Source organism: Sus scrofa, chromosome 1, assembly GCF_000003025.6.
Source record: "Sus scrofa isolate TJ Tabasco breed Duroc chromosome 1, Sscrofa11.1, whole genome shotgun sequence".
Lineage (NCBI taxonomy): Eukaryota > Metazoa > Chordata > Mammalia > Artiodactyla > Suidae > Sus > Sus scrofa.
The window spans coordinates 37,025,086-37,046,237 of NC_010443.5; the positions used below are offsets into that span (position 1 = coordinate 37,025,086).

Consider the following 21,152-nt stretch of genomic DNA (forward strand, 5'->3'; position numbering starts at 1 on the left):
GTAGCCGTCTTGCACAATAACCTGCTTTTGCTCCCTTTACCTCAGAGGTGGCAGTTGGGTTTTTGGTCTTTTTGTTTATTGTTTTTTTTACAATTTGCCCCAGCGGTAGAGGCACAGTTGTTTTTAGTCCCTTATAGTTTCTTTGTAGTTTGTTGCTCAGGAAATGTTTGGGGAGAAGTTTTGTCCAGGTATAAGCACTGCAACAAAGGGTCCCAGGTCCAATCCCTCTCACCTGCAGTAACTATCTAGCCTGAAAAAGTACCAGCTCCTTAGCTTGACATTCAAGGTGGACTCTGATTTAACCTCAGCTTTTCATTTTGTAATACTTAGCATTTTCTGAATGCCTAAAACATGCCATGATTTTCTCTATCAGAACAAGTAAGGTTGGTTTTATAATTCCTGCTACAGAGATGAAGAAACAAACTTGAAAGATTTGTCTAATACCATACAATAATTATTGGTAGCGATGGAATTCAGATAAGGGTTTGTGTAACTACAGAATTCATCAGCCTTTTGAACACGGGATTCCTTTTATTAACACTGCAAACTTTCTTAGACTAGCTCATCATAGTAGTTCTACACTTGGTATTTATTGATTTAGAAAGTATATAACAGTGTTCTATTATGAATTCAGTAGCGTTTTTGAAGGAATTTATGTTATATTAATCAAAAGCACTAATGTGTTTTTAAATTAGTTGTAATATGTGTTTAAGACATTTGTCAGTCTTTTTATATTTTGCCAGTATTTTGGAAAAGCACTGTAACAGCTTCATAGTCCTTCAGGAGTCCAAGGCAGGATTCAGAATCAGTACATTACTTTGCTCAACTTAAGCATCCAATGTTTCCGTGTGTGTAGCACACTTTCACTTCTTTCTGCTTTTATCTACACTCTCCCCTCTGAAATATGCTTTCTTCTCTTTCTGCACATCCAAATTCCATCTTCCAAGCCACTCCTCAAGTGTTTCCTCCTTCATGAAATTTTCTTTACTTAATCAAACTGAAACATTTCCTCTTGTGAATTCACTTAGCAATTTTTCAATACTTTTCTTACAGAACTTATCACTTTGTAATGTATACTCTTTGTGTGCATATTTTTCTTACTGGAAATTATGTTCCTTGATAAAAAGAGCAAGTTCTTAGCATCTCCTGTAGCACCTAGTACAGTGCTTTCCATGTAGTTGTCTAATGAACCAAAGACTGATTAGGAGTAAGGCAGCTGCATAGGAGTATTCAGGTTGTCCACTGTACAAGAACATCACAATTAAGAATGTCCTAATTGACATCGTAAGACATGTATTAATATATATAAAAGCACAGACAGGCCTGGAGATTCCAGACCTCTTGGCCAAGTTCTGGAGCAGTGGAAAGTTGACTCGTACAAAAACCCACATTGGCTGCATATGGACACACACACATACTCAGGAAACCATTCATCTGTATACTGCCACACACCTGCATGAGGTGTACCTGTTCTGACCATGTTCCTAGTGACACCTGGGATTGCTTCGCCCAGTTTCCTGATACTTTCACCAAAACCTGCTTCCAATTCCCCAACCTTGGACTTGATGTAGTTCCCTACAGTAAAGGAGGAACAGTAAAAAGTATTTAAAGATTGCGTGGAGTATGTGTCCTGGTGTGGAAGCAGGCAAAAGTATAGGCATCGTATGTGTACAGGTAGAGTGGCTGCCAGCTGTTTTTCTGGATAGAGCCCCTTGGAAATAGTCATTTGGGTTGTGTGACAAGAAACTAACTTTAAATTTTATTTGCAAAATGGAGTGCTGTTTAGCACTGTTTTCTAATTGCCAAAGGGCACTGTATGGGCTAGTAGCAGCCCTGCTTCAGAGCATGCCTTGGGGTTAGACAGCCACATAGCTTATCATCTGTGAAGACCTGGCTAAGTTTTCATCTCTTTCTGCTGAGGCTTTCTATTTCTTCATGTATACAGTGAGGATAATAATAATGCCTAATGCAAACTTTTTTTGTGAGAACTAAAGCCTGGCCGCTTGGCACAAAACCGTCAATGAATGTTAACAATTATTACCAATAGTAGTGATTGTATGTAAAATGATTTAAGTCATCAGATGGTTCACTTTCACTTGAATACAGAAGCTGTAGTGCTCCTATCTATAACAGAGACCAGGTTGTGCTTTGGCAATGTCTTTTATCCTGTGTGATGCTAACTGGAATAAACGTAAAGCAATTAATCATCTGGTTTTTACTTTAGAAAATAATGTTTCCATTTAGAGTCAAGGTTCTTATTTGCCGAAGTGTTTCCTATATAATAACTGAACAACTTGTAAATTTGAGTAATGGGAAATTTACCTATCATTCTTATATATTTAGCTACTTTTTTAGTTAAAATCACCACGGAGCAGAGGAGGGTGGGAACGTGAATGTATTGTATGTAGAGAGATGTATCAGAATGTCATCTTATTTGAAAATAATTTACCATGTGTATGTAAGTCACATTACCGTTAATCAGTAGCAAACATGGTAAGAGCCAACTTTGAACATCATACTATAATTAAAACACACCTTCATTCGTCTGTGCTTTTCTGTCACCTACTGATCCATTTCTCTGTCCTTCATTGTAACCAAAGTCCCCCCCCAAAGTTGGCTATACTCTTTTCTTTCCCTCTCCCCGCTTCTCTCACGCTGTCCCCCATCAGACTTTCCGTGCCATCATTCTACCCAAACGGTTGTGTCAAGGTGACCAGTGACCTCCATGTCACCAGATCTGATGGTCTCTTCTCAGTGCTCATCTTTTCAGCAAAAGTTGACTATTACCTCCCCCTTGATAAACTTTTCTTCTCTTGGTTTCCAGGATACCACACTTCCTCAGCTTTCCTCCTACTCGACTTGTTATTCTTTCTCAAGTCTCCTTGGCTGCTTCCCTTCTCCCAAACCTCTCTCATCACCAACGAGCTTTTGTCCTAGGTTTCTCTCTCCCTCTCTCGCTCGCTCTCTCTCTCTCATAAAAAATTATATACGTATTTAACATATACAACTTGATGATACCCTTTAGCTACGTGCACTTCCTAGGTGATCTCACACAGCCAGATGTCATCCCATTAGTCAGTGACAGCTGAGATCCAAACCCAGGCAGACTGACAGGCACCTGTTCTCTTAAATCACAGTACGCCGACACGTACATATGTTCAGTAGGTTACAAGATGGTATATGTCCAGTGTGAGTCATGTGTATTAAACATACATATGAATTTGTAAGAAATATGCCTGAAAGGGTATATACCAAATATATTTGCTCTGTGATCTCTGGATGGATAAATTGTGGCTTGATGTTTTTCCTTCTTTTGGTTTATCTATATTGTTATCCTCAAGAATGAAAATATGTTACATTTGTCATTAGGAAGAACATTTTAACAGATTTTTAAAATTCGATATTCCAGATAAACTTCATTTCCTTTAATCATTCTGTTTTGTAAACAGTCTCATTCCGTAAACTTTTGAGTTGTTTGACCCTGATGTCAAAAGCCATGAGGCATTTTTTAGGCAGATTTCTTGGTATTTATGGTAGAGATAGACAGTGGAGCTGCTGCAGCCATATGTCTGGTACAGTGCAGTGTTTAGTCTATTTTATAGTGGGAATATGGAAAGTGTGTTGGTGAATTTGTCTTAGTCTCATGAAGTATCATCTCGACAGTAGACTCCCCTCTTCTACAACCTTAATAGAAATTTCCTTAACATAAATACAAATACCTTCTTTGACCTATATTTAATAAATAGGAATAATTTTTGCTGTTTTACAGTGTCTCAAGGAAATTAGATTATTCTGAAGGTAAAATAAAAACAAGCATGGACACATTTCTCCCTTCTTTAGAAAACAAGTATAAAAGAAAATACTTACGGTTAAAGTGGCTGTTGCATATATTGACCTACATTTGTTGAAACTAGTAAAATATCTAACAGACGAGAAGGCGGGAGAATGCTGGTGTGTGGGAAAGGAGAGAAATTTCCAGTTTCTGATTATTAAACTACCTTATTTAGAGCTGTCTTTGAACAAATATTGGCAAGTGGCCAGAGTTCCAACTTGTGGCTGTTTGAGCTTTCCTGAAGGACTTTAAGGGAAGACCTGATCACTTGTCCTGAACTGGAAACTGTGTAAATTATTCATAATGGAGAGAATGACAATAGAAAAAAAAAAATCCCATCTCCTTATAATGACTTTCCTATTCCTGCCACTTCCCTGATAAATTATTTTATGTACTTGTTTACAGAGTATAATGCACACACTTCTGCTTTTTTTTTTTAATATTTTTTCTCTTTTGCCCTTTTAGGGCGGTACCTACAGCATATGGAGGTTCCCAAACTAGGGGTGGAATTGGAGCTGTAGCTGCCAGCCTACACCGCACACACAACCATGTCAGATCTGAGCTGCACCTGCAACCTACACCACAGCTTGCGACAATGCCAAATCCTTAACCCACTGATCAGGGCCAGGGATTGAACCTGTGTCCTCATGGATGCTAGTCAGATTCATTTGCACTGAGTCATGATGGGAACTTGGTTTTTTTTTTTGTTTGTTTTTGTTTTTGTTTTTGAAAGAAATTTCTACTCTTACCAGGAACAAAATTACACTTGGACTTTGCATTTCTGATAAAGAGTTCAGCATAGACAAAGCTTGACGTCCTAACACCAACACCATAATAAGTACTTCCTTCCTTTTTTTGGTCTAACCTGTGGCATATGAGCGTACCCCAGACAGGGATTGAATCTGAGCCACACCTGCAGCCTACACCACAACTGCAGCAGCACCAGATCCTTAAGCCACTGCACTTGCCCAGGGATCGAACCCGTACCTCCTCAGCAAATTGAGCCACGGCAGAGACAACACCAGATCCTTAACCTGCTGTGCCACAGTGGGAACTCCAGTACTACCTTACTTTTGTCTGTCATTTTGCAATTTTTAAGGCACTTTCATATATGTAAATTAATTTGATTCTCATGGCAACTCAGAGAAGTAGATATTATTACCCCTATTATAGAAATGGAGAAAATGGGACACAGGAAGATGGGTCAGCCTACTCTGGATCATTTAGTTGGTGTATGAAGTCCATCTTTCAGACCTTAGTAGGGTCAGAGACACTTCCTATCTCCCTAAACCAACAGAAAACAAATACCATGTAAATCAACACAGCTCCATCATCTTGAAGTTAATGTCAATTTTCTTATGAAATTCATACCAGTATTTTTTCATAATCTCAAGGCCAATAAATCTCATCTTCACCATTCATTCTCTTTCTTATTTTAAAAATTTAAAAAATTCCGGGGGAGTTCTGTCGTCACAGTGGTTAACGAATCTGACTAGGAACCATAAGGTTGTGGGTTCAATCCCTGGCCTCGCTCAGTGGGTTAAGGATCCCGCGTTGCCATGAGCTGTGGTGTAGGTTGCAGATGCGGCTCGGATCCCACATTGCTCTGGTTCTGGCATAGGCCAGCATCTATAGCACCAATTAGCCCCCTAGCCTGGGAACCTCCATATGTCTCGGGAGCGCCCTAGAAAAGACAAAAAAAAAAAAAAATTAAAAAAATAAAAACCTAAAAATTCCTATTTACTCATACCCAAATTGTCCTGTGCTTCTTTTTTCTCTCCCTTTTTCCACTTCTGACCTCTGAGAATCTCTCTCCACTGTCAAAGCCACTATTTGATTGTAAGCTTCCTAATCTCCATCCCCAGCCTCCTCACAAAACTGAAACCTTCACCTTCCAACATGCTAAGAGAGATTTGGAAGCAGTGTTGGCATTCTCCTAGTTTATAACTCCCAGTTCAGATGAATCCCATTCTTGCCTGTATGTAACTCTCCACACTCTGCACCTTTTGAGTCTCATGGTATAGCATGAAGCATAACCAACATCATGTACCAGCTTCTTGTTCACTCCCCAGAGTAACAGATCTTCAATACCTGGCCCACAAAAGGTGCCAGCCTCTCTAGTTACCTCAGACAACCTCAGCATTTATGATTCACAGGTTCTCAAGCAACTGAATTCCAGTGCCCTTTGCCTCAATTCCTCTTTAACACAACTCATTCCTATAGCAAAACCCTAATTTGACATTTAGCGAGATGCTCAGAAAACCTGAACTTCAGTGGCTCTTCACACCCCTGAAAGCACGTTTCCTCACAACTTTCACACTCTCCTAACTTGTTAGTGATTTTTTTTTTTTTTTTTTTTTTTTTTTTTTTTTTTTTTTTTGGCCGCCCTGAGGTATGGGAGTTCTTGGGCCAGGGATCAGATCTGAGCTGCAGTTGAGACCTAAGCAGCTGCGGCAACACCAGATCCTTAACCCACAGTTTGGGGCAGGGGATCAAACCTGATCCCAGTGCTCCCAAGACACTGCAGAGCTTGCTGCACCACAGCAGGAATTCTGTGATTTCTTTCCTTGCTCTTTCTCTGGTGTTCCCACCTCACTTTCTTCCCTACCCAGAATAAACCCAAGTCTCATTAATTCACCAAATTGCTTCTGGGCATCCACCATGCCCTCCCTTTATTTGTGCTGTACTCTCAACTAACTTGTTGTCGCCTGTGGTTATCTAAGTGGTTAAAGCATGGGCTGGTGAGTCAGACTCGCAGAATTTGAAGCCTGTTTCTACCATTTAGTGATTCTACCTTAGACAAATCATTAATTTTTCAGGGCTTCCATTTCCTCAGCTGGGGAATAGTAATAGAATACTTAACTTCATGACCATCACAGATTATTATGAAGATTGAGATAATATATGTGTGTATAAATATTCTTTTTTCAGATTCTTTTCCCTTATAGATTATTGCACAATATTGAGTATAGCTCCCTGTGTTCTACAGTAGGGCCTTGTTGGTTATCTGTTTTATATATAGTAAAGTGTATATGTCAATCTCAAACTTCTAATTTATTCCCTCCCTTGGCTTTTCTCTTTGGCAACTATAGATTTGTTTTCTGTGTCCGTGGGTCTATTTTCATTTTGCATATGAATTCATTTTACCATTTTTTTTAGGTTCTGCATGTAAGTGATATCATATGATATTTGCCTTTCTCTGACTTTATGGTATAATAATCTCTAGGTCCATCTGTATTACTGTAAATGGTATTATTTTATTTGTTTTTTGTGCAAATGAAAATACTGAATTGTATTCCACTGTGCGTGTGTGTGTGTGTGTACACACTTCATCTTTATCCATTCATCTATCAGTGGACATTTAGGCGTTTCTATGTCTTGCCTATTGTAAATAGTGCTACAGTAAATACTGGGGAGCATGTATCTCTTCAGATTATAGTTTCTTCAGATATACTGCCCAGAGGTGGAATTCTAGGATCATATGGTAGCACTGTTTTTAGATTTTTTTAAGGAGCCTCCATGTTATTCTCCACAGTGGCTATACCAGTTTTCATTCCCACTAACAGTGTAGAAGGGTTCCTTTTTCTCCACACCTCTCCAGTATTTATTATTTGTAGATTTTTTAAAAATAAATTTTATTGGCATATAGTTGATTTACAAAGTTTTGTTAGTTTCAGGTGTACAATGAAGTAAATCTGTTATAGATATACATTTATCCATTCTTCTTCAGATTTCCCCGTATAGGTTATTACACAGCATTGAGTAGGTTACCCTGTGCTATACAATAGTTTCTTTTTATCCATCTGTTTTATATACAGCAGTGTGCATATGTCAATCCTAATCCCCTAGTTTATCCTTTCCCCACCCAACATTTCCCCTTTGGTAAACATATATTTGGTTTCAAAATCTTTGCCTCTATTTCTGTTTTCTAAGCTTTTTTTGTATCATTTTTCATTAGATTTTACATATGAGTGACCTCATATGATATTTGTCTTTCTCTGTCTGACTATGTCACTTAGTATGATGATTTCTAGGCCCATTCATATTGTTTCATTCTTTTTTATGGCTGAATACTATTCCATTGTATATATGTACCACATTTTCTTTATCCAATCCTCTGTTGATGGACATTTACATTGCTTCCATGTATTGGCTATTGTAAATAGTGCTGCAGTGAACATTGGGGTACATGTATCATTTTGAATTATGGTTTTTCTCTTGAATATTTGCCCAGGAGTGGGATTGCTGGATCATATGGTAATTCTACATTTAGTTTCTTTAAGGAATCTCCATACTGATCTCCATAGTGGTTTCACTAGCTTATATTCCCACCAACAGTATAAGAGGGTTCTCTTTTCTCCACATCCTCTCCAGCATTTACTGTTTGTAGATGTTTTAATGATGGCCATTCTCACTGGTCTAATATGGTGCCTCATTGTGGTTTCGATTTGCATTTCTCAAATAATTAGTGATATTCATCATCTTTTCATGTGCGTTTTGGCCATATGTCTTCTTTGGAGAGAGGTATATTTAGATCTTCTGACCATTTGAAAAAAATTTGTTTGGTATAGAGTTATCTTTTAATTTTATTTAAAGTTTCCTTTGCTGTACAAAAGCTCTTAAGTTAAATTAGGTCCCATTTGTTTATTTTTGTTTTTATTTTCATTACTTTAGGAGGAGGGTCAAAAAAGACATTGCTGCAACTTATGTTAAAGAATATTCTGCCTTTGTTTTCCTCTAAGAGTTTTATAATATTGAGTTTTACATTTAGGTCTTTCATCCATTTTGAGTCTATTTTTGTGTATGGTGTTAAAGTGTTCTGATTTCATTCTTGTACATATAGCTGTTTAGTTTCCCCAGTACCACTTGTTGAAGAGACTGTCTTTTCTCCATTGTATATTCTTGCCTCCTTTGTTACAGAGTAATTGACCATAGGTTCATAGGTTTATATATGGGCTTTCCATCCTATTTCATTGACCTATATTTTTGTTTTTGTACCAGTACCATACTACTTTGATTACTCTAGCTTTGTAGTATAGTCTAAACTCAGGGAGCCTGATTCTTCTGGCTGCATTTTTCTTTCTCAAGATTACTTTGGCTATTTGATGTATTTTGTGTTTACATACAAATTTTAAAGTTTTTTGTTCTAATTCTATGAAGAATGCCATTGGTAATTTGATAGGGATCACATTGAATCTTTAGATTGCCTTGGTCGATTTAGTCATTTTGACAATATTGATTCTTCCAATCCAAGACTATGGTATATCTTTTTAATCTCTTTGTGTCATCTTTGATTTCTCTCATCATCTTACATTTTTCAGAATATAGGTCTTTTGCCTTCTTAAGTAAGTTTTTTCCTAGATGTATTATTCTTTTTTTTTTTTTTTTGGTCTTTTTTGTCTTTTTATGGCCACACCCACAGCATATGGAGCCTCCCAGACTAGGGGTCCAATCAGAGCTGAAGCCACTGGCCTAAACCACAGCCACAACGCAGAATCGTGCTGTGTCTGTGACCTACACCACAGCTCATGGCAATGCCAGATCCTTAACCCACTGAGTGAGGCCAGGGATCAAACCCACAACCTCATGGTTCCTAGTTGGATTTGTTTCTGCTGCACCATGATGGGAACTCCATATTATTCTTTTTGATGCAATGGCAAATGAGATCATTTTCTTAATTTCCCTTTCTGATCTTTCATTGTTGCTGTATAGAAATGCAACAGATTTCTGCATGTTATTTTTGTATCCTGCAACTTGACCAGAATCATTGATGAGCTCTAGTCATTTTCTTTCAGCATCTTTAGGACTTTCTATGTATAATGACATATCATCTGCAAACAGTGACAATTTTTACTTCTTTTCCAATTCAGATCTCTTTTATTTCTTTTTCTTCTCTGATTACTGTGGCTAGAACTTCCAAAACTCTGCTGAATGAAAATGAGAGGGAGTTACCATTGTTGCTCAGTGGAAATAAATCTGACTAATATCCATGAGTACATAGGTTGGAGCCCTGGCCCCACTCAGTGGGTTAGAGATCCAGCATTGCTGTGAGCTGTGGTGTAGGTCACAGATGTGGCTTGGATCTAGCATTGCTGTGGTTGCGGCTTAGGCCAGTGGCTACAGCTCCAATTAGACCCCTAGCCTGGGAACCTCCATATGCCACAGGTGCAGCACTAAAAAGACAAAAAAAAAAAAAAAAAAAAAAAAGGTTGTAAGAGTGGAAATCCTTGTATTGTTCCTGATCCTAGAGGCAATGCTCTTACATTTTCACCATTAAGTATGATGTTAGCTTTGTGTTTTTCATACATGGTCTTTATTATGTTGAGATATGTTCCCTATATGCCCACTTTCTGAAGAGGTTTTTAACCATAAATGGATATTGAATTTAATCTGTAACTATTGAGATGATCATATGAGATGATCATATGGTTTTCATTTTTCAATTTGTTAATATAGTATATCACAGCTGATTGATGTGCAAATACTAAAAAATATCCTTGCATTCCTATAATAAACCTCACTTGATCATGATGTATGATCCTTTTTATATATTGTTGGATTTGGTTTGCCAGTACTTTGCTGAGGATCTTTACATCTATGTTTATCAGTGGTGTTGGCCTGTAATTTTCTTTTTCTGTGATATCTTTGGCTTGGTATCAGGGTAATGGTGGCCTCATAGAATAAGTTGGAAAGTTTTCCTTCCTCTGAAGTTTTTTGGAATAGTTTCAGAAGAATAAATGTTAACTCTTCTCTAAATGTTTGGTAGAATTTGCCTGCAAAGCCATCTGGTCCTGGAATTTTGTTTGTTAGGAGTTTTTAATCACAGATTTAATTTCAGTGCTTGTAATTTGTCTGTTCATATTTTCTATTTCTTCCTGGTTCAGTCTTGGGAGAATGTACGTTTCTGAGTATTTGTCCATTTCTTCCAGGTTGTCCATTTTATTGGCCTGTAGTTGCTTGTAGTAGTCTCTCTCTCTTTTTTTTTTTTTTTTTTTTTTTATCTTTATAGGACTGCACCCATGGCATATGGAGGTTCCCAGGCTAGGGGTCCAATCAGAGCTACAACTGCCGGCCTACGCCAAAGGCACAGCAATGCCAGATCTGAGCCACATCTGCAACCTACAGCACAGCTCATGGCAACGCCAGATCCTTAACCCACTAAGCGAGGCCAGGAATCGAACCCGCAACCTTATGGTTCCTAGTCGGATTCTTTTCTGCTGCGCCAGGACAGGAACTCCAAAGAGGTCTTTTCTTTTTTTTTTCTATCATTTTTTAGGGCCACACCTGCAACATATGGAGGTTCCTAGGCTAGGGGTAGAATCAGAGCTGTAGCCGACAGACTACACACAACCCCAGCAACGCAGGATGCAAGCCACATCTGTGACCTACATCACAGCTCACGGCAATGCTGGATCATTAACTCACTGAGTGAGGCCAGGGATTGAACCTGCATCCTCATGGATACTAGTTGAGTTCGTAATCACTGAGCCACGACAGGAACTCCTCTAGTAGTCTCTTATAGTCCTTTGTATTTCTGTGGTGTTGGCTGTAACTTCTTTTTCATTTCTAATTTTATTGATTTGTGCCCATTATCTTTTCTCGATAATTCTGGGTAAAAGTTTATCAATTTTGTTTATCTTTTCAAAGAATTATTTTTTAGTTTCGTTGATCTTTTCTACTGTTTTCTTCATCTATATTTCATTTATTTCTGTTCTGATCTTTATGATTTCTTTCCTTCTAATAATTGGGGGTTTTGTTTTTTTCTTTTTTTTCTAATGCGTAAGGTTGGGTTGTGTTAGATTTTTCTTATTTCTGAGCTTGTATCTCTGTGGATTTCCTTCTTAGAACTGTTTTTGCTGCCTCCCATGTTTTGGATTGTCATGTTTTCATTTTCATTTTTCTCTATTTTTTTATTTCCTCTTTGATTTCTTCAGTGATCCATTGGTTGTTTAGTTGCATATTGTTTAGCCTCCATGTGTTTGTGATTTTTTGCAGATTTTTTTCTTTGTAGTTAATTTCTAATCTTATAGTGTTGTGGTCAGAAGAGATGGTTGATTATGATTTCAGTTTTCTTAAATTTACTGAGGCTTGCTTTATGGACCACCTTGTGATCTCTTCTGTAGAATGTTTTGTGTGCATTTGAAGAGAATGTGTATTCTACTGCTTTCTGATGGAACATGCTATAGATATCAATTAAGTCCATCTAGTCTAATATGTCATTTAAGGCCTGTATTTCCTTACTGATTTTCTGTCTGGATGATCTCTCCATTGATGTGAGTGGCTGTTAGATTCCCCCACTATTATTTTGTTACTGTCAGTTTCTCCTTTTATATCTCTTAATTTTCTGTTTCAAATGTGACCTTTTCTTTTCTGCCTAGAGAAATTCCTTTAGCATTTGTTGTAAAGCTGGTTTATTGGTGCTGGATTTTTTTTTTCTTTTTGCAACTGCACTTTCAGCATAAGGGCTAGGGGTCGAATCAGAGCCACAGCTGCCAGCCTATGCCACGGCCACAGTGATGCAGGATTAAGGCCACATTTACTACCTACCCTGCAGCTTGTGGCAATGCCACTGAGCAAGGCCAGGGATCGAACCTGCATACTCATAGATACTGGTAAGGTTCTTAACCTGCTAAGCCACAGCTGGAACTCTGCTGCTGAATTCTTTGAGCTTTTGCCTATGTAGCTTTTGATTTCTCTGTCAAATATGAATGAGAGCCTTGCTGGGTAGAGTGTTCTTTGTTGTATGTTTTTCCTTTTCATCACTTTAAAAATATCATGCCACTCTCTTTCAGTCTGCAGAGTTTCTGCTGAAAAATCAGCTGGTAACCTCATGGGAATTACCTTGTGTGTTATTTGTTTCTTTTCCATTGTTGCTTTTAATATTTTCTCTTGACCTTTAATTTTTGTCAGCTTGATTACTATGTGTCTCGACATGTTCCTCCTTGGCTTAATCCTGTATGGAACTCTGTACTTCCTGGAATTGGGTGACTGTTTCCTTTCACTTGTTATGGAAGTTTTCAACTAGTATCTCTTCAAATGTTTTCTCAGACAGTTTCTCTCTCTCTTCTCGTTTTGGGACCCCTGTAATGAGTTTCTCTTGATCTTCTACTTCTGGGACCCCCATAATATTGGTGCATTTGAAGTTGACCCAGAAGCCTCTTAAATCATCCTCATTTCTTTTCTCTTTTTCTTTCTTCCTCAGCAGTGATTTCCACCACTCTGTCTTCCAGCTCATTTATCCACTTTTCTGCCTCATTTATTCTGCTATTGATTCCTTCTAATGTATTTTTCATTTCAGTTATTTTACTCTTCCACTCTAGTTGTACTTTATATTTTCTAACTCTTTGTTTAAAAGTTCTTATAACATCTTTCTCTGTGCATCCATTCTTTACCAAGTTCTTGGCTCATCTTTATGATCATTATCTGAACTCCTTCTCAGGTAGATTGCATGTCTCTACTTTGCTTAGTTGTTCTGGAGATTATTTCTTCATCCGGAACATATTCCTTTGTCATCTCATTTTGTTTATATTCTATTTGTATTTTTATGTATGTAGTAGGCTAATTACATTTCTTGACCTTGGAGAAGTGGACCTCTGTAGGGGATGTCCTGTGTGTCCCACCAGTATTCTCCTCTCTTGTTGCCCAAGGGCCTAGGACCAGCTCATCCCAGGGTAGGTTCTGACCTGTATTTGTGGACTCAGTTATGCAGTCTGCAGAATTATAGTTTTTTTACTTCTGTATCTCCCTCTGGTGGGTGAGGCTGGTCTAGAGGCCAGTGCAGGCCTCCTGGTGGGCAGGGCCAGTGCCTGTCCACTAGTGGATGGAGATGTTCTTGGTCCTCTGGTGGCCAGGTCCATGTCAAAGGGCATGTCTAATGGTAGCTGTGGGCTCAGCAAGTTTTTAGGCAGCCTCTCTGCTGATGGATGGGGCTTTATTCCTGCCCTGTTGGTTGTTTAGCCTGAGGCATCCCAGCACTGGAGCCTATAGGCTATTTGGTTGGGCTGGGTCTTGGTACTAATTATCCAAGTAGCTTGTGTCTAGCAAGAGTTCATTAGATAAACACTCCCTGAGATTTTTTCCACCTGCTGTTACAACCCCAGAGAGCACCCCAGCTGCCCCCACCCTCTTTAGACACCTTCTAGGAACAGCAAGCAGGTCTGCAACAGGCTCCTAAGAAGTCACTGCTTTTGCCCTGGGTCCCATTGTACATGAGAAGTCTTGTGCACTCTCCCAGAGTGGAGTCTTCCCCACTCCTGTGGAGCTCCTGCAGTCAAGCCCTGTGGACCATCAAAGCCAAATGGTCTGGGGGTTCCTCCTCCCAATGCCAAACTCCCAGACTGGGGAGCCTGACATGGGGCTCAGAACTCTCATTCTGGTGGGAGAGCTTCTGCGATATAACTATTCTACAGTTTATCGGTCGCCCACCCTGGAGTGTAGGATTTGATTATATCATAAGTGCAACTCTCCTACCATCTAGTGATTTCTTCTTTGTTTTTGGATGTATAATATCTTTTTTTTTTTTTTTGGTAGGTTGTAGTCTTTTTTTTAATCAATGGTTGTTCAGCTCATAGTTGTGATTTTGGTGTTCTTGTGAGAGGAATTGAGCTCAAGGTCCTTCTGCTCTGCCATCTTGTGCGTAGTAGAAATGGTCTGTAAAGAATTGTAGATGCTTTTACCTCACATTACAATCCTGTTATCCTTTCAAGAGCTTTGTAAATATTAGGACTCATAGTCACCCTGCTCAGAAGGTACCAGCTCACTCCAGGGGAAGTTCTTAGCCTGTGATGGCCTTTCAGAGTTATCCCGTAATTGAGATAATATATGTAAAGTGCTTGGAATAATACTTAAGGCATAAGTGCTCAACAAGTGTTTACTGTTATTACAAATGAATTGCTTGACGCTGCTTCTAAAAAAAAAAAAATCACATAATCAAATTAATAAGTGCCAATGCATGCCCAGATATTCAAAACAAAACACAAATCAGCAAACATCCTCCTTTTTCACAGCTTTACCTAGATATTGCCCACTTAAGGGAGATGCCTGTAAAGTCTGAGAACCTCTGATAGCCTCATGTCAACTATTTGTCTTCCTCATCAAAATTAAATGGAATTAATGAGGAACTGACTAATGCCTATTGTTCTTAAAGCTGTAACAGCAAGGATTTCACGTGACCTCTTCCCAGAAGACAGACTAGAAGAAACAAGCATAACGAAGTTCTCGTTGTGACTCAGCAGTAATGAGCCTGGCTACTAGTATCCATGAGGATGTGGATTTGATCCCTGATCTTGCTCAGTGGGTTAAGGATCTGGCATTTCTGTGAGCTGTGGTGTAGGCCACAGATGCAACTTGGATCCCAAGTTGCTATGACTGTGGTGTAGGAACTTCCATATGTCACGGGTATGGTCCTAAAAAGAAAAGAAAAGAAACAGGTCTAAGATACGAATAGACATCTCACAAAGAAGAAAACGTAAATGGCTAAGACCTATATTAAAAGGTACACATCCTCACTATGATGGAGAAAAAGAAAGCCCTGTGGAACACATTAGGGAGATCTCCTAATCCAGCTGCTGTAGATTTTCAGATTTATTTTATTTTTGGTTTTTTAGAAAGACTAGGTAGTGAAGGACAATTCATAAGAAATAAAGACACATCTATTTTAAAGCATGAAGTATGAGCAGGGGTTGGGAGAAGAAAAACAAAAATGTACAAAGGCTAGAAGACTGAAATATCCAGTAAAATATTCAAAGACAGCAACAGGAAGCGCTAAACCTAGAGATGTAGAAAGGAAAGAGATGAAAGATAAAATTGAAAAGCAGAGAAACCGAATGCCAGAATGCCAGTGGGGTGACTATAGCAAGAGTTCACAGGAGAGCTAACTAAGGCAGTGGCAACGGGAAAAGAAAAGGTAGGGTATCTTTGTAAATTCTGTGTATTCAAGGTTCAATAAATAATGCATGACAATAGGATTTGGTGACTGATTGCTTCTGTAGGGTAAAGAAGAAAGAGAAGATTGACTCTGAGGTTTATAATTTGAGGGGTTAGATTGAAATTGATTATATAAATTGGAAATAGGGTCATTGAGAAGATTTTGTGGTTAAATTAGTGCGTTTAATTTTGGCCATAACTTGGTTAAGAAATCTGCCTGCCATCTCTTTGGTGTTGCCTAGAAGAGTGGAAATATATGTGGAACTCAAATATCATAATGTTAAAGGACAATTCTAGAAGAATCCTCTCCATCACACAACCATGTAGCAATTTTTTCTTTTCATGGAAGGCAAATGGAATTAATAATGTTAACTATTTCTACTGCTCTTAAGTAAGCGATTGTCACTATGTGATTGCTTGGCCTTTCCAAAAAGATAGGCTGGCTGCTTCTCTTTCATTAAGAGATTACACAATATCGGCAAATCTCGTACTTAAAGCCATTTTACTTAGAAATCATGCTTGTTTATCTTTGTATATTTATGCCTAAATAAATAACTTGTGGGAAAATATGTCCCTTTGAATATTGAATAAAGCCAAACAAAATTAAAAAAAAAAAAGGTACACATCCTCATAGTAATCAGGGAAATGCAAATTAGAACGACAGTGAAATAACATTACATACCCTAGAAATTGGCCAAAACTAAGAAATCTAATAATATGAGATATTGGACAGAATATTTTAATAGGCATGTAAATGGTATAATCACTTTGTGAAACATTGAGGGGTTATCTTGTAACATCAAGTACTCACATATTCCATGGACCATCCATTCCATCTCAGTGAAGTTCTCTCACATGGGCCTCAGGACAATGTCAGAGCAAGATAAACCTGCAAGCACCTTTCTCCACCGACAGGAGAGTGGCATAAATAGTGATATAGTGGTACATTCACACGGAATAATATAAAATACACACAAACGAAATAACAAAGAATCTTAGAAACAATGTTGAAGGGAAAACAACATATCTCTAACAAATAAGTGTGTGTAGTACAATAGTATTTTACATATATTAATCCATTTAATTCTCCTGACATCTCTTTAAGGAAGGTACTCTTGCTCTCATTTTACAGATGAAGAAGCGGAGGCACAGAGAGTTTAAATAACTTGCTGGTAAGTGAAGATTCCAGGATGTATTTATTGCATCTTTACACAAGTACCACACACTTGCCTAGATTATTTATCTTATGAAAATGCTCCACATAAAATTCCTGATAAATCTTCCTTGCAAAATCGACACAATTAGTGGAGAGTCCAGTTTACCATAAGCCTTGGCACTCTTCTATCATCCCTATCACCAAAGTATAAACTCACTGGATAGTTTGGTCTTCCCTTAAACGGTCTTCTGAACTGTTTTCTAGATTGCACTTTAGGAAACATTGTGACTCATTCTCAATGCCCTGAAGCCCTGAGGCCCTGGAACTTCCTCTTCAGTTGACATTTTTCAGAATGCCAGTAACCAAGAGATCTGAAAATGAAGGAATTCTTTTCCCAGAAAGTATTCACACATACCACCACCACCTTAACTCCCCAGAAATTCCCTCCATCTTTTTCTTAACAGCCCTAAGACCCAAAGGAAAGAATTTGAGCAGCTATTGGAAAGATCATTTCTTCCTGCATCACAATCTTTAGAATAATGCTTACAAACTTGTGACTGAGTACTGTACAGCGAGGAGGGGAAGAGAGCTAGGAATCCAAAACCTGTGTTTAGTTCCAAGTTCTGCTGCTTAACTCTGCACCATTGGGTGAATTCATTAACTTCTCTGGGATACATTCCTTTAGTTATGCACTTCATTCAGTCAAACTTGACAAGCATTTTTGAAATACCTCCAAGGTGCCATGCACCTTCACTGGAGGATGGTACTTTAGCTGGACCTTCAGGTTTTGTCCCAAGACCTTTCCTGAAGATGTAGACATGTATTAATGGTATGATTACAGGCCAGTGCAAAGTAAATTGATCTTGGAAGGGGTAATTAAGCATAGAATAAACAAGAAGGTAGGAACAGAGGATATGATGTGCTGAGGTTTGGACTTCCCCTGAATGAGAACAAAGGTGTGACCTGATTGGGCAGAAGGAAGTGGTCAAAGGTACTTTTGATACTTGCACAAAGGGCGAGTATGCCTGATGTTTAGTTTCTGAAACTTCCTTTGGTTTCTGACCTCTGTACCTTTATCTGCTTATATTGGTAAAAATGGTATAGGCAACCTAAGAAGAAGATGAATTTCAGTATCTCTTTCTGGTTTAAGAGATTCTTAACACCTTCCTCAAAAGGAAGTACTTCCTTTATTAGTCCTGTTTTATATACATCTAAAACTTTAAAAGGAATTAAGGAAAGGGAAATCAAACAAAAGCTAAAAATATTTCTCACACTAGTTCAAGGTGTCCCTAGTGGCTTGTAGCGTGGGAATGTATCTAAATCATTTTCAACAGTCTGGTGAGGCATTTGGTTCCTTCCCCCCCCCCCCATCCATGTCTTTTGATGCAAACTCCCTAAGTTAAGAATTGAGAAGGAATGAACACTGCTTGAGGTCTTTATCTTTAGGGGCTAGGAGACACAATGCCCAAGAAAATTAGAGGGTAAGGTGTCTCTCACGGAAGTTAGGAGGTAGGTCAAGGGAGAAATGTTAAAAAGAGGAAGTCACTATTCAGTGAACAGCTAGGATTAAGAATAGAGAAACTAGCAGGCAGAGCCAAGACTTGTCTCATAACTATAACAGAAGCAGTTTTCATGAACTGATGAGAGAATGGTGGGTGACTACAGGGAACAAAGAGGGAATTTCCAAGGCAGCGATAAAAACTTGAGCACTGGGCTTTATTAGTCTTGGATATTTCATCATCCTTTCAATCAAGTAAACACTCTAGCATGCAGTAGAATGAATCCTCGGGAAAGAAAACCACACTTAATGCATAAATTCCTTTATTGAAAATATTGGGCTAGCACTGCATTACATATATTCAATAGCCGTAAATGAAGGGCCACACATTTCTGATTGGACAATACTGTTTTAAATAGAGAATGCAGCATCTGGATATGCTCTCACAAGTATAATATCATGGACTAAACTAAGTAAGAGTGAACTATATGCAAAATGACCATTTTGTTAATAGTATATGGTTGCAAATGGCATAAATGGTAAATGTGATCATGAGACATTCCTGATATCTCACACCAGCACATTATTTAACAAGCAGATTAAGGTTAAACTGCTAATAAGTTGTTAATCAAGGGTTCTAAATATGAGAACTTGGGTGAAAGTACACCCAGACTACAGATTTAAAATTTTACAGCGTTTAAACTTGCATGGATTGTAAGTAGAGTAAAATAATTGTTGATCTGACAGGAGGCCACTTGGCAATTTGTTCTTTTTTATAAACACTCTAAGAGAATAAGCAAAAGGGGATATCCTGCCAACTTAAGGCCAACATTCTAAGGACTTTTTTTTTTTTTTTAATGCAGGTATATAATATACTACTTTTCATTAATTTTTCCTTTCAAAGATCACTAGGGTTGTCACTTTTTTTTGCTTTTTAGGGCTGCACCTGAGGCATATGGACGTTTCCAGGCTAGGGGTCGAATTGGAGCTACAGCTGCCAGCCTACGTCACAGGCACAGCAACTTGGGATCTGAGCCATGTGTGCAATCTACACCCTGGCTCATGGCAACGCTGGATCCCTGACTCACTAAGTGAGGTCAGAGATCAAACCCACATCCTTACGGATACTAGTTGGATTCGTTTCTGCTGAGCCATGACGGGAACTCCCTGGGGATGTAATTTATGACAGATCACTTTCTCAGCTTTGGCTATTACTTGAAAATTTTTTCCATTAGCAGTCTTTGGCTTTCATAAAGTGACAATATTGTTTAAAATTTTAACAAGGCTTTATTATTAACTTTAATAAGAGTGTTTTATGATGTGAAAGTGAGTTGTATTAAAAAACAGGGTTTTTTTCCCTTTTTATTCCAAATTTGGTATTAATGCACTTCTTTGCATTGCTTTTTCTCAAGTAAAATAGCCTAGAAACCAAGGTAATAGGGCTAATTTGACATTTTTCATTTGATATAAAGTATACAGAAATTAAAATACTTAGTATTATTTAAAACAATGGCCTACTTGTTAATATACAAACTTGGGGAAAATTATGCAAAAAAATCCAATGAAAGTACAATTTTTTTTTGTTAGGAACACACATGATTTTATGAGAAGCAAAACATTTTTTTTCAAAAGCAGGGTTTGTTCTAAGTCTAGGGTCATAAAGGTATACATTCCTGTATTATTAACTTATGACTATGAGAAATGGCTTCTTTACACAATAATGTTCAGAGTAAATAACTAAAATGTACCTTTTTAATGACTAAATGGAAAGCTAGCCTACAATATTCAAATCAATAGACATTGGTGATGAGTTTTAAAAAATTTAGAATTATGTGTGTTTGTATATATATGTGTGTGTGTATATACGGACATCAAGCAGCACATACATATACATATCACCCTAAACAATCAGGGCAAAAAAAATTAATATAAAACTATATAAATCAAATGGGTTTGTTGCCAAACATAGCACAAAATGTATACATTTCTTTGAGTTGACACATTAAAAGAAATAAACTGCCAACACATTTCAGACAGTATACTAAAAATAATAAATAAAAGTTTTAAAAAATCATATATTCCCTTTAAGTGCTGTGCACTTTCAATTTTTCTAAATGAGACTAACTTTTCCATGGCAAACAATAGTATGCTGTACATTTTGGTAATGAAAATTATGTTGATAACTGTACAAGGCATGTATATATTTCCACAGTATCTTCTTTTTCACAGTTACCAAAAATAAAAATTGCATTCAACTCATACCTCTATAAATATTTGGATTCCTCACTGTATGGATTTGAAAGAAGTGCGAGTATAAAGTCTTTTGACAATCTGGACTTCAGATTTCTTTCTCTTCATCGTCTGCCTTCCACATGTACCTTTCAGAATCTCTCTGCAGTGTGATCACGCTCTGAGATGACGGCAGAAAGAAAGCACTATGATGGGATGAGGCAGTCAGGCTGGGGCTTCATCTCCCAGCCAGCCTTAGGAGGGCTGATCAAACCCAGTCTTTTTAATATTCTATTTTAAGGCAGTCTCAATTTCACTCGAATGTCCATACCTCCAGGTCTTGAACTATGAAGTCTTCCTTTTTGGATAGAATATCATTATTAAAAGTGCTGCAGGAGTTGCTTCGTCCATGGTATAAATCAGCATCTAGCCATAAACCAAATCGTCCCCTGAAAAAATTTAAAATAAGCAAAATGGTGAAATCATTTTAATCTTATGTGTACACTTTCTCT

The 21,152-nt window shown here is 37.9% G+C and overlaps 1 protein-coding gene across 13 annotated transcripts in view; it reads right to left on the reverse strand.

Annotated features, from left to right (window-relative positions):
• NCOA7 (nuclear receptor coactivator 7) overlaps nt 18,718–21,152 on the reverse strand; it is a 150,911-nt gene continuing 148,476 nt past the window's right edge. For 11 of the 13 annotated variants that reach the window (XM_021088655.1, XM_021088639.1, XM_021088642.1 and 8 more), the window contains one exon: nt 18,732–21,089. In XM_021088655.1, the coding sequence (XP_020944314.1) occupies nt 20,954–21,089 (136 nt within the window). In that variant the 3' untranslated portion in view covers nt 18,732–20,953. Of the gene's footprint in view, nt 21,090–21,152 lie in introns of all 13 variants that reach the window. The other 2 variants (XM_005659211.3, XM_003353224.4) reach the window with 1 other exon arrangement.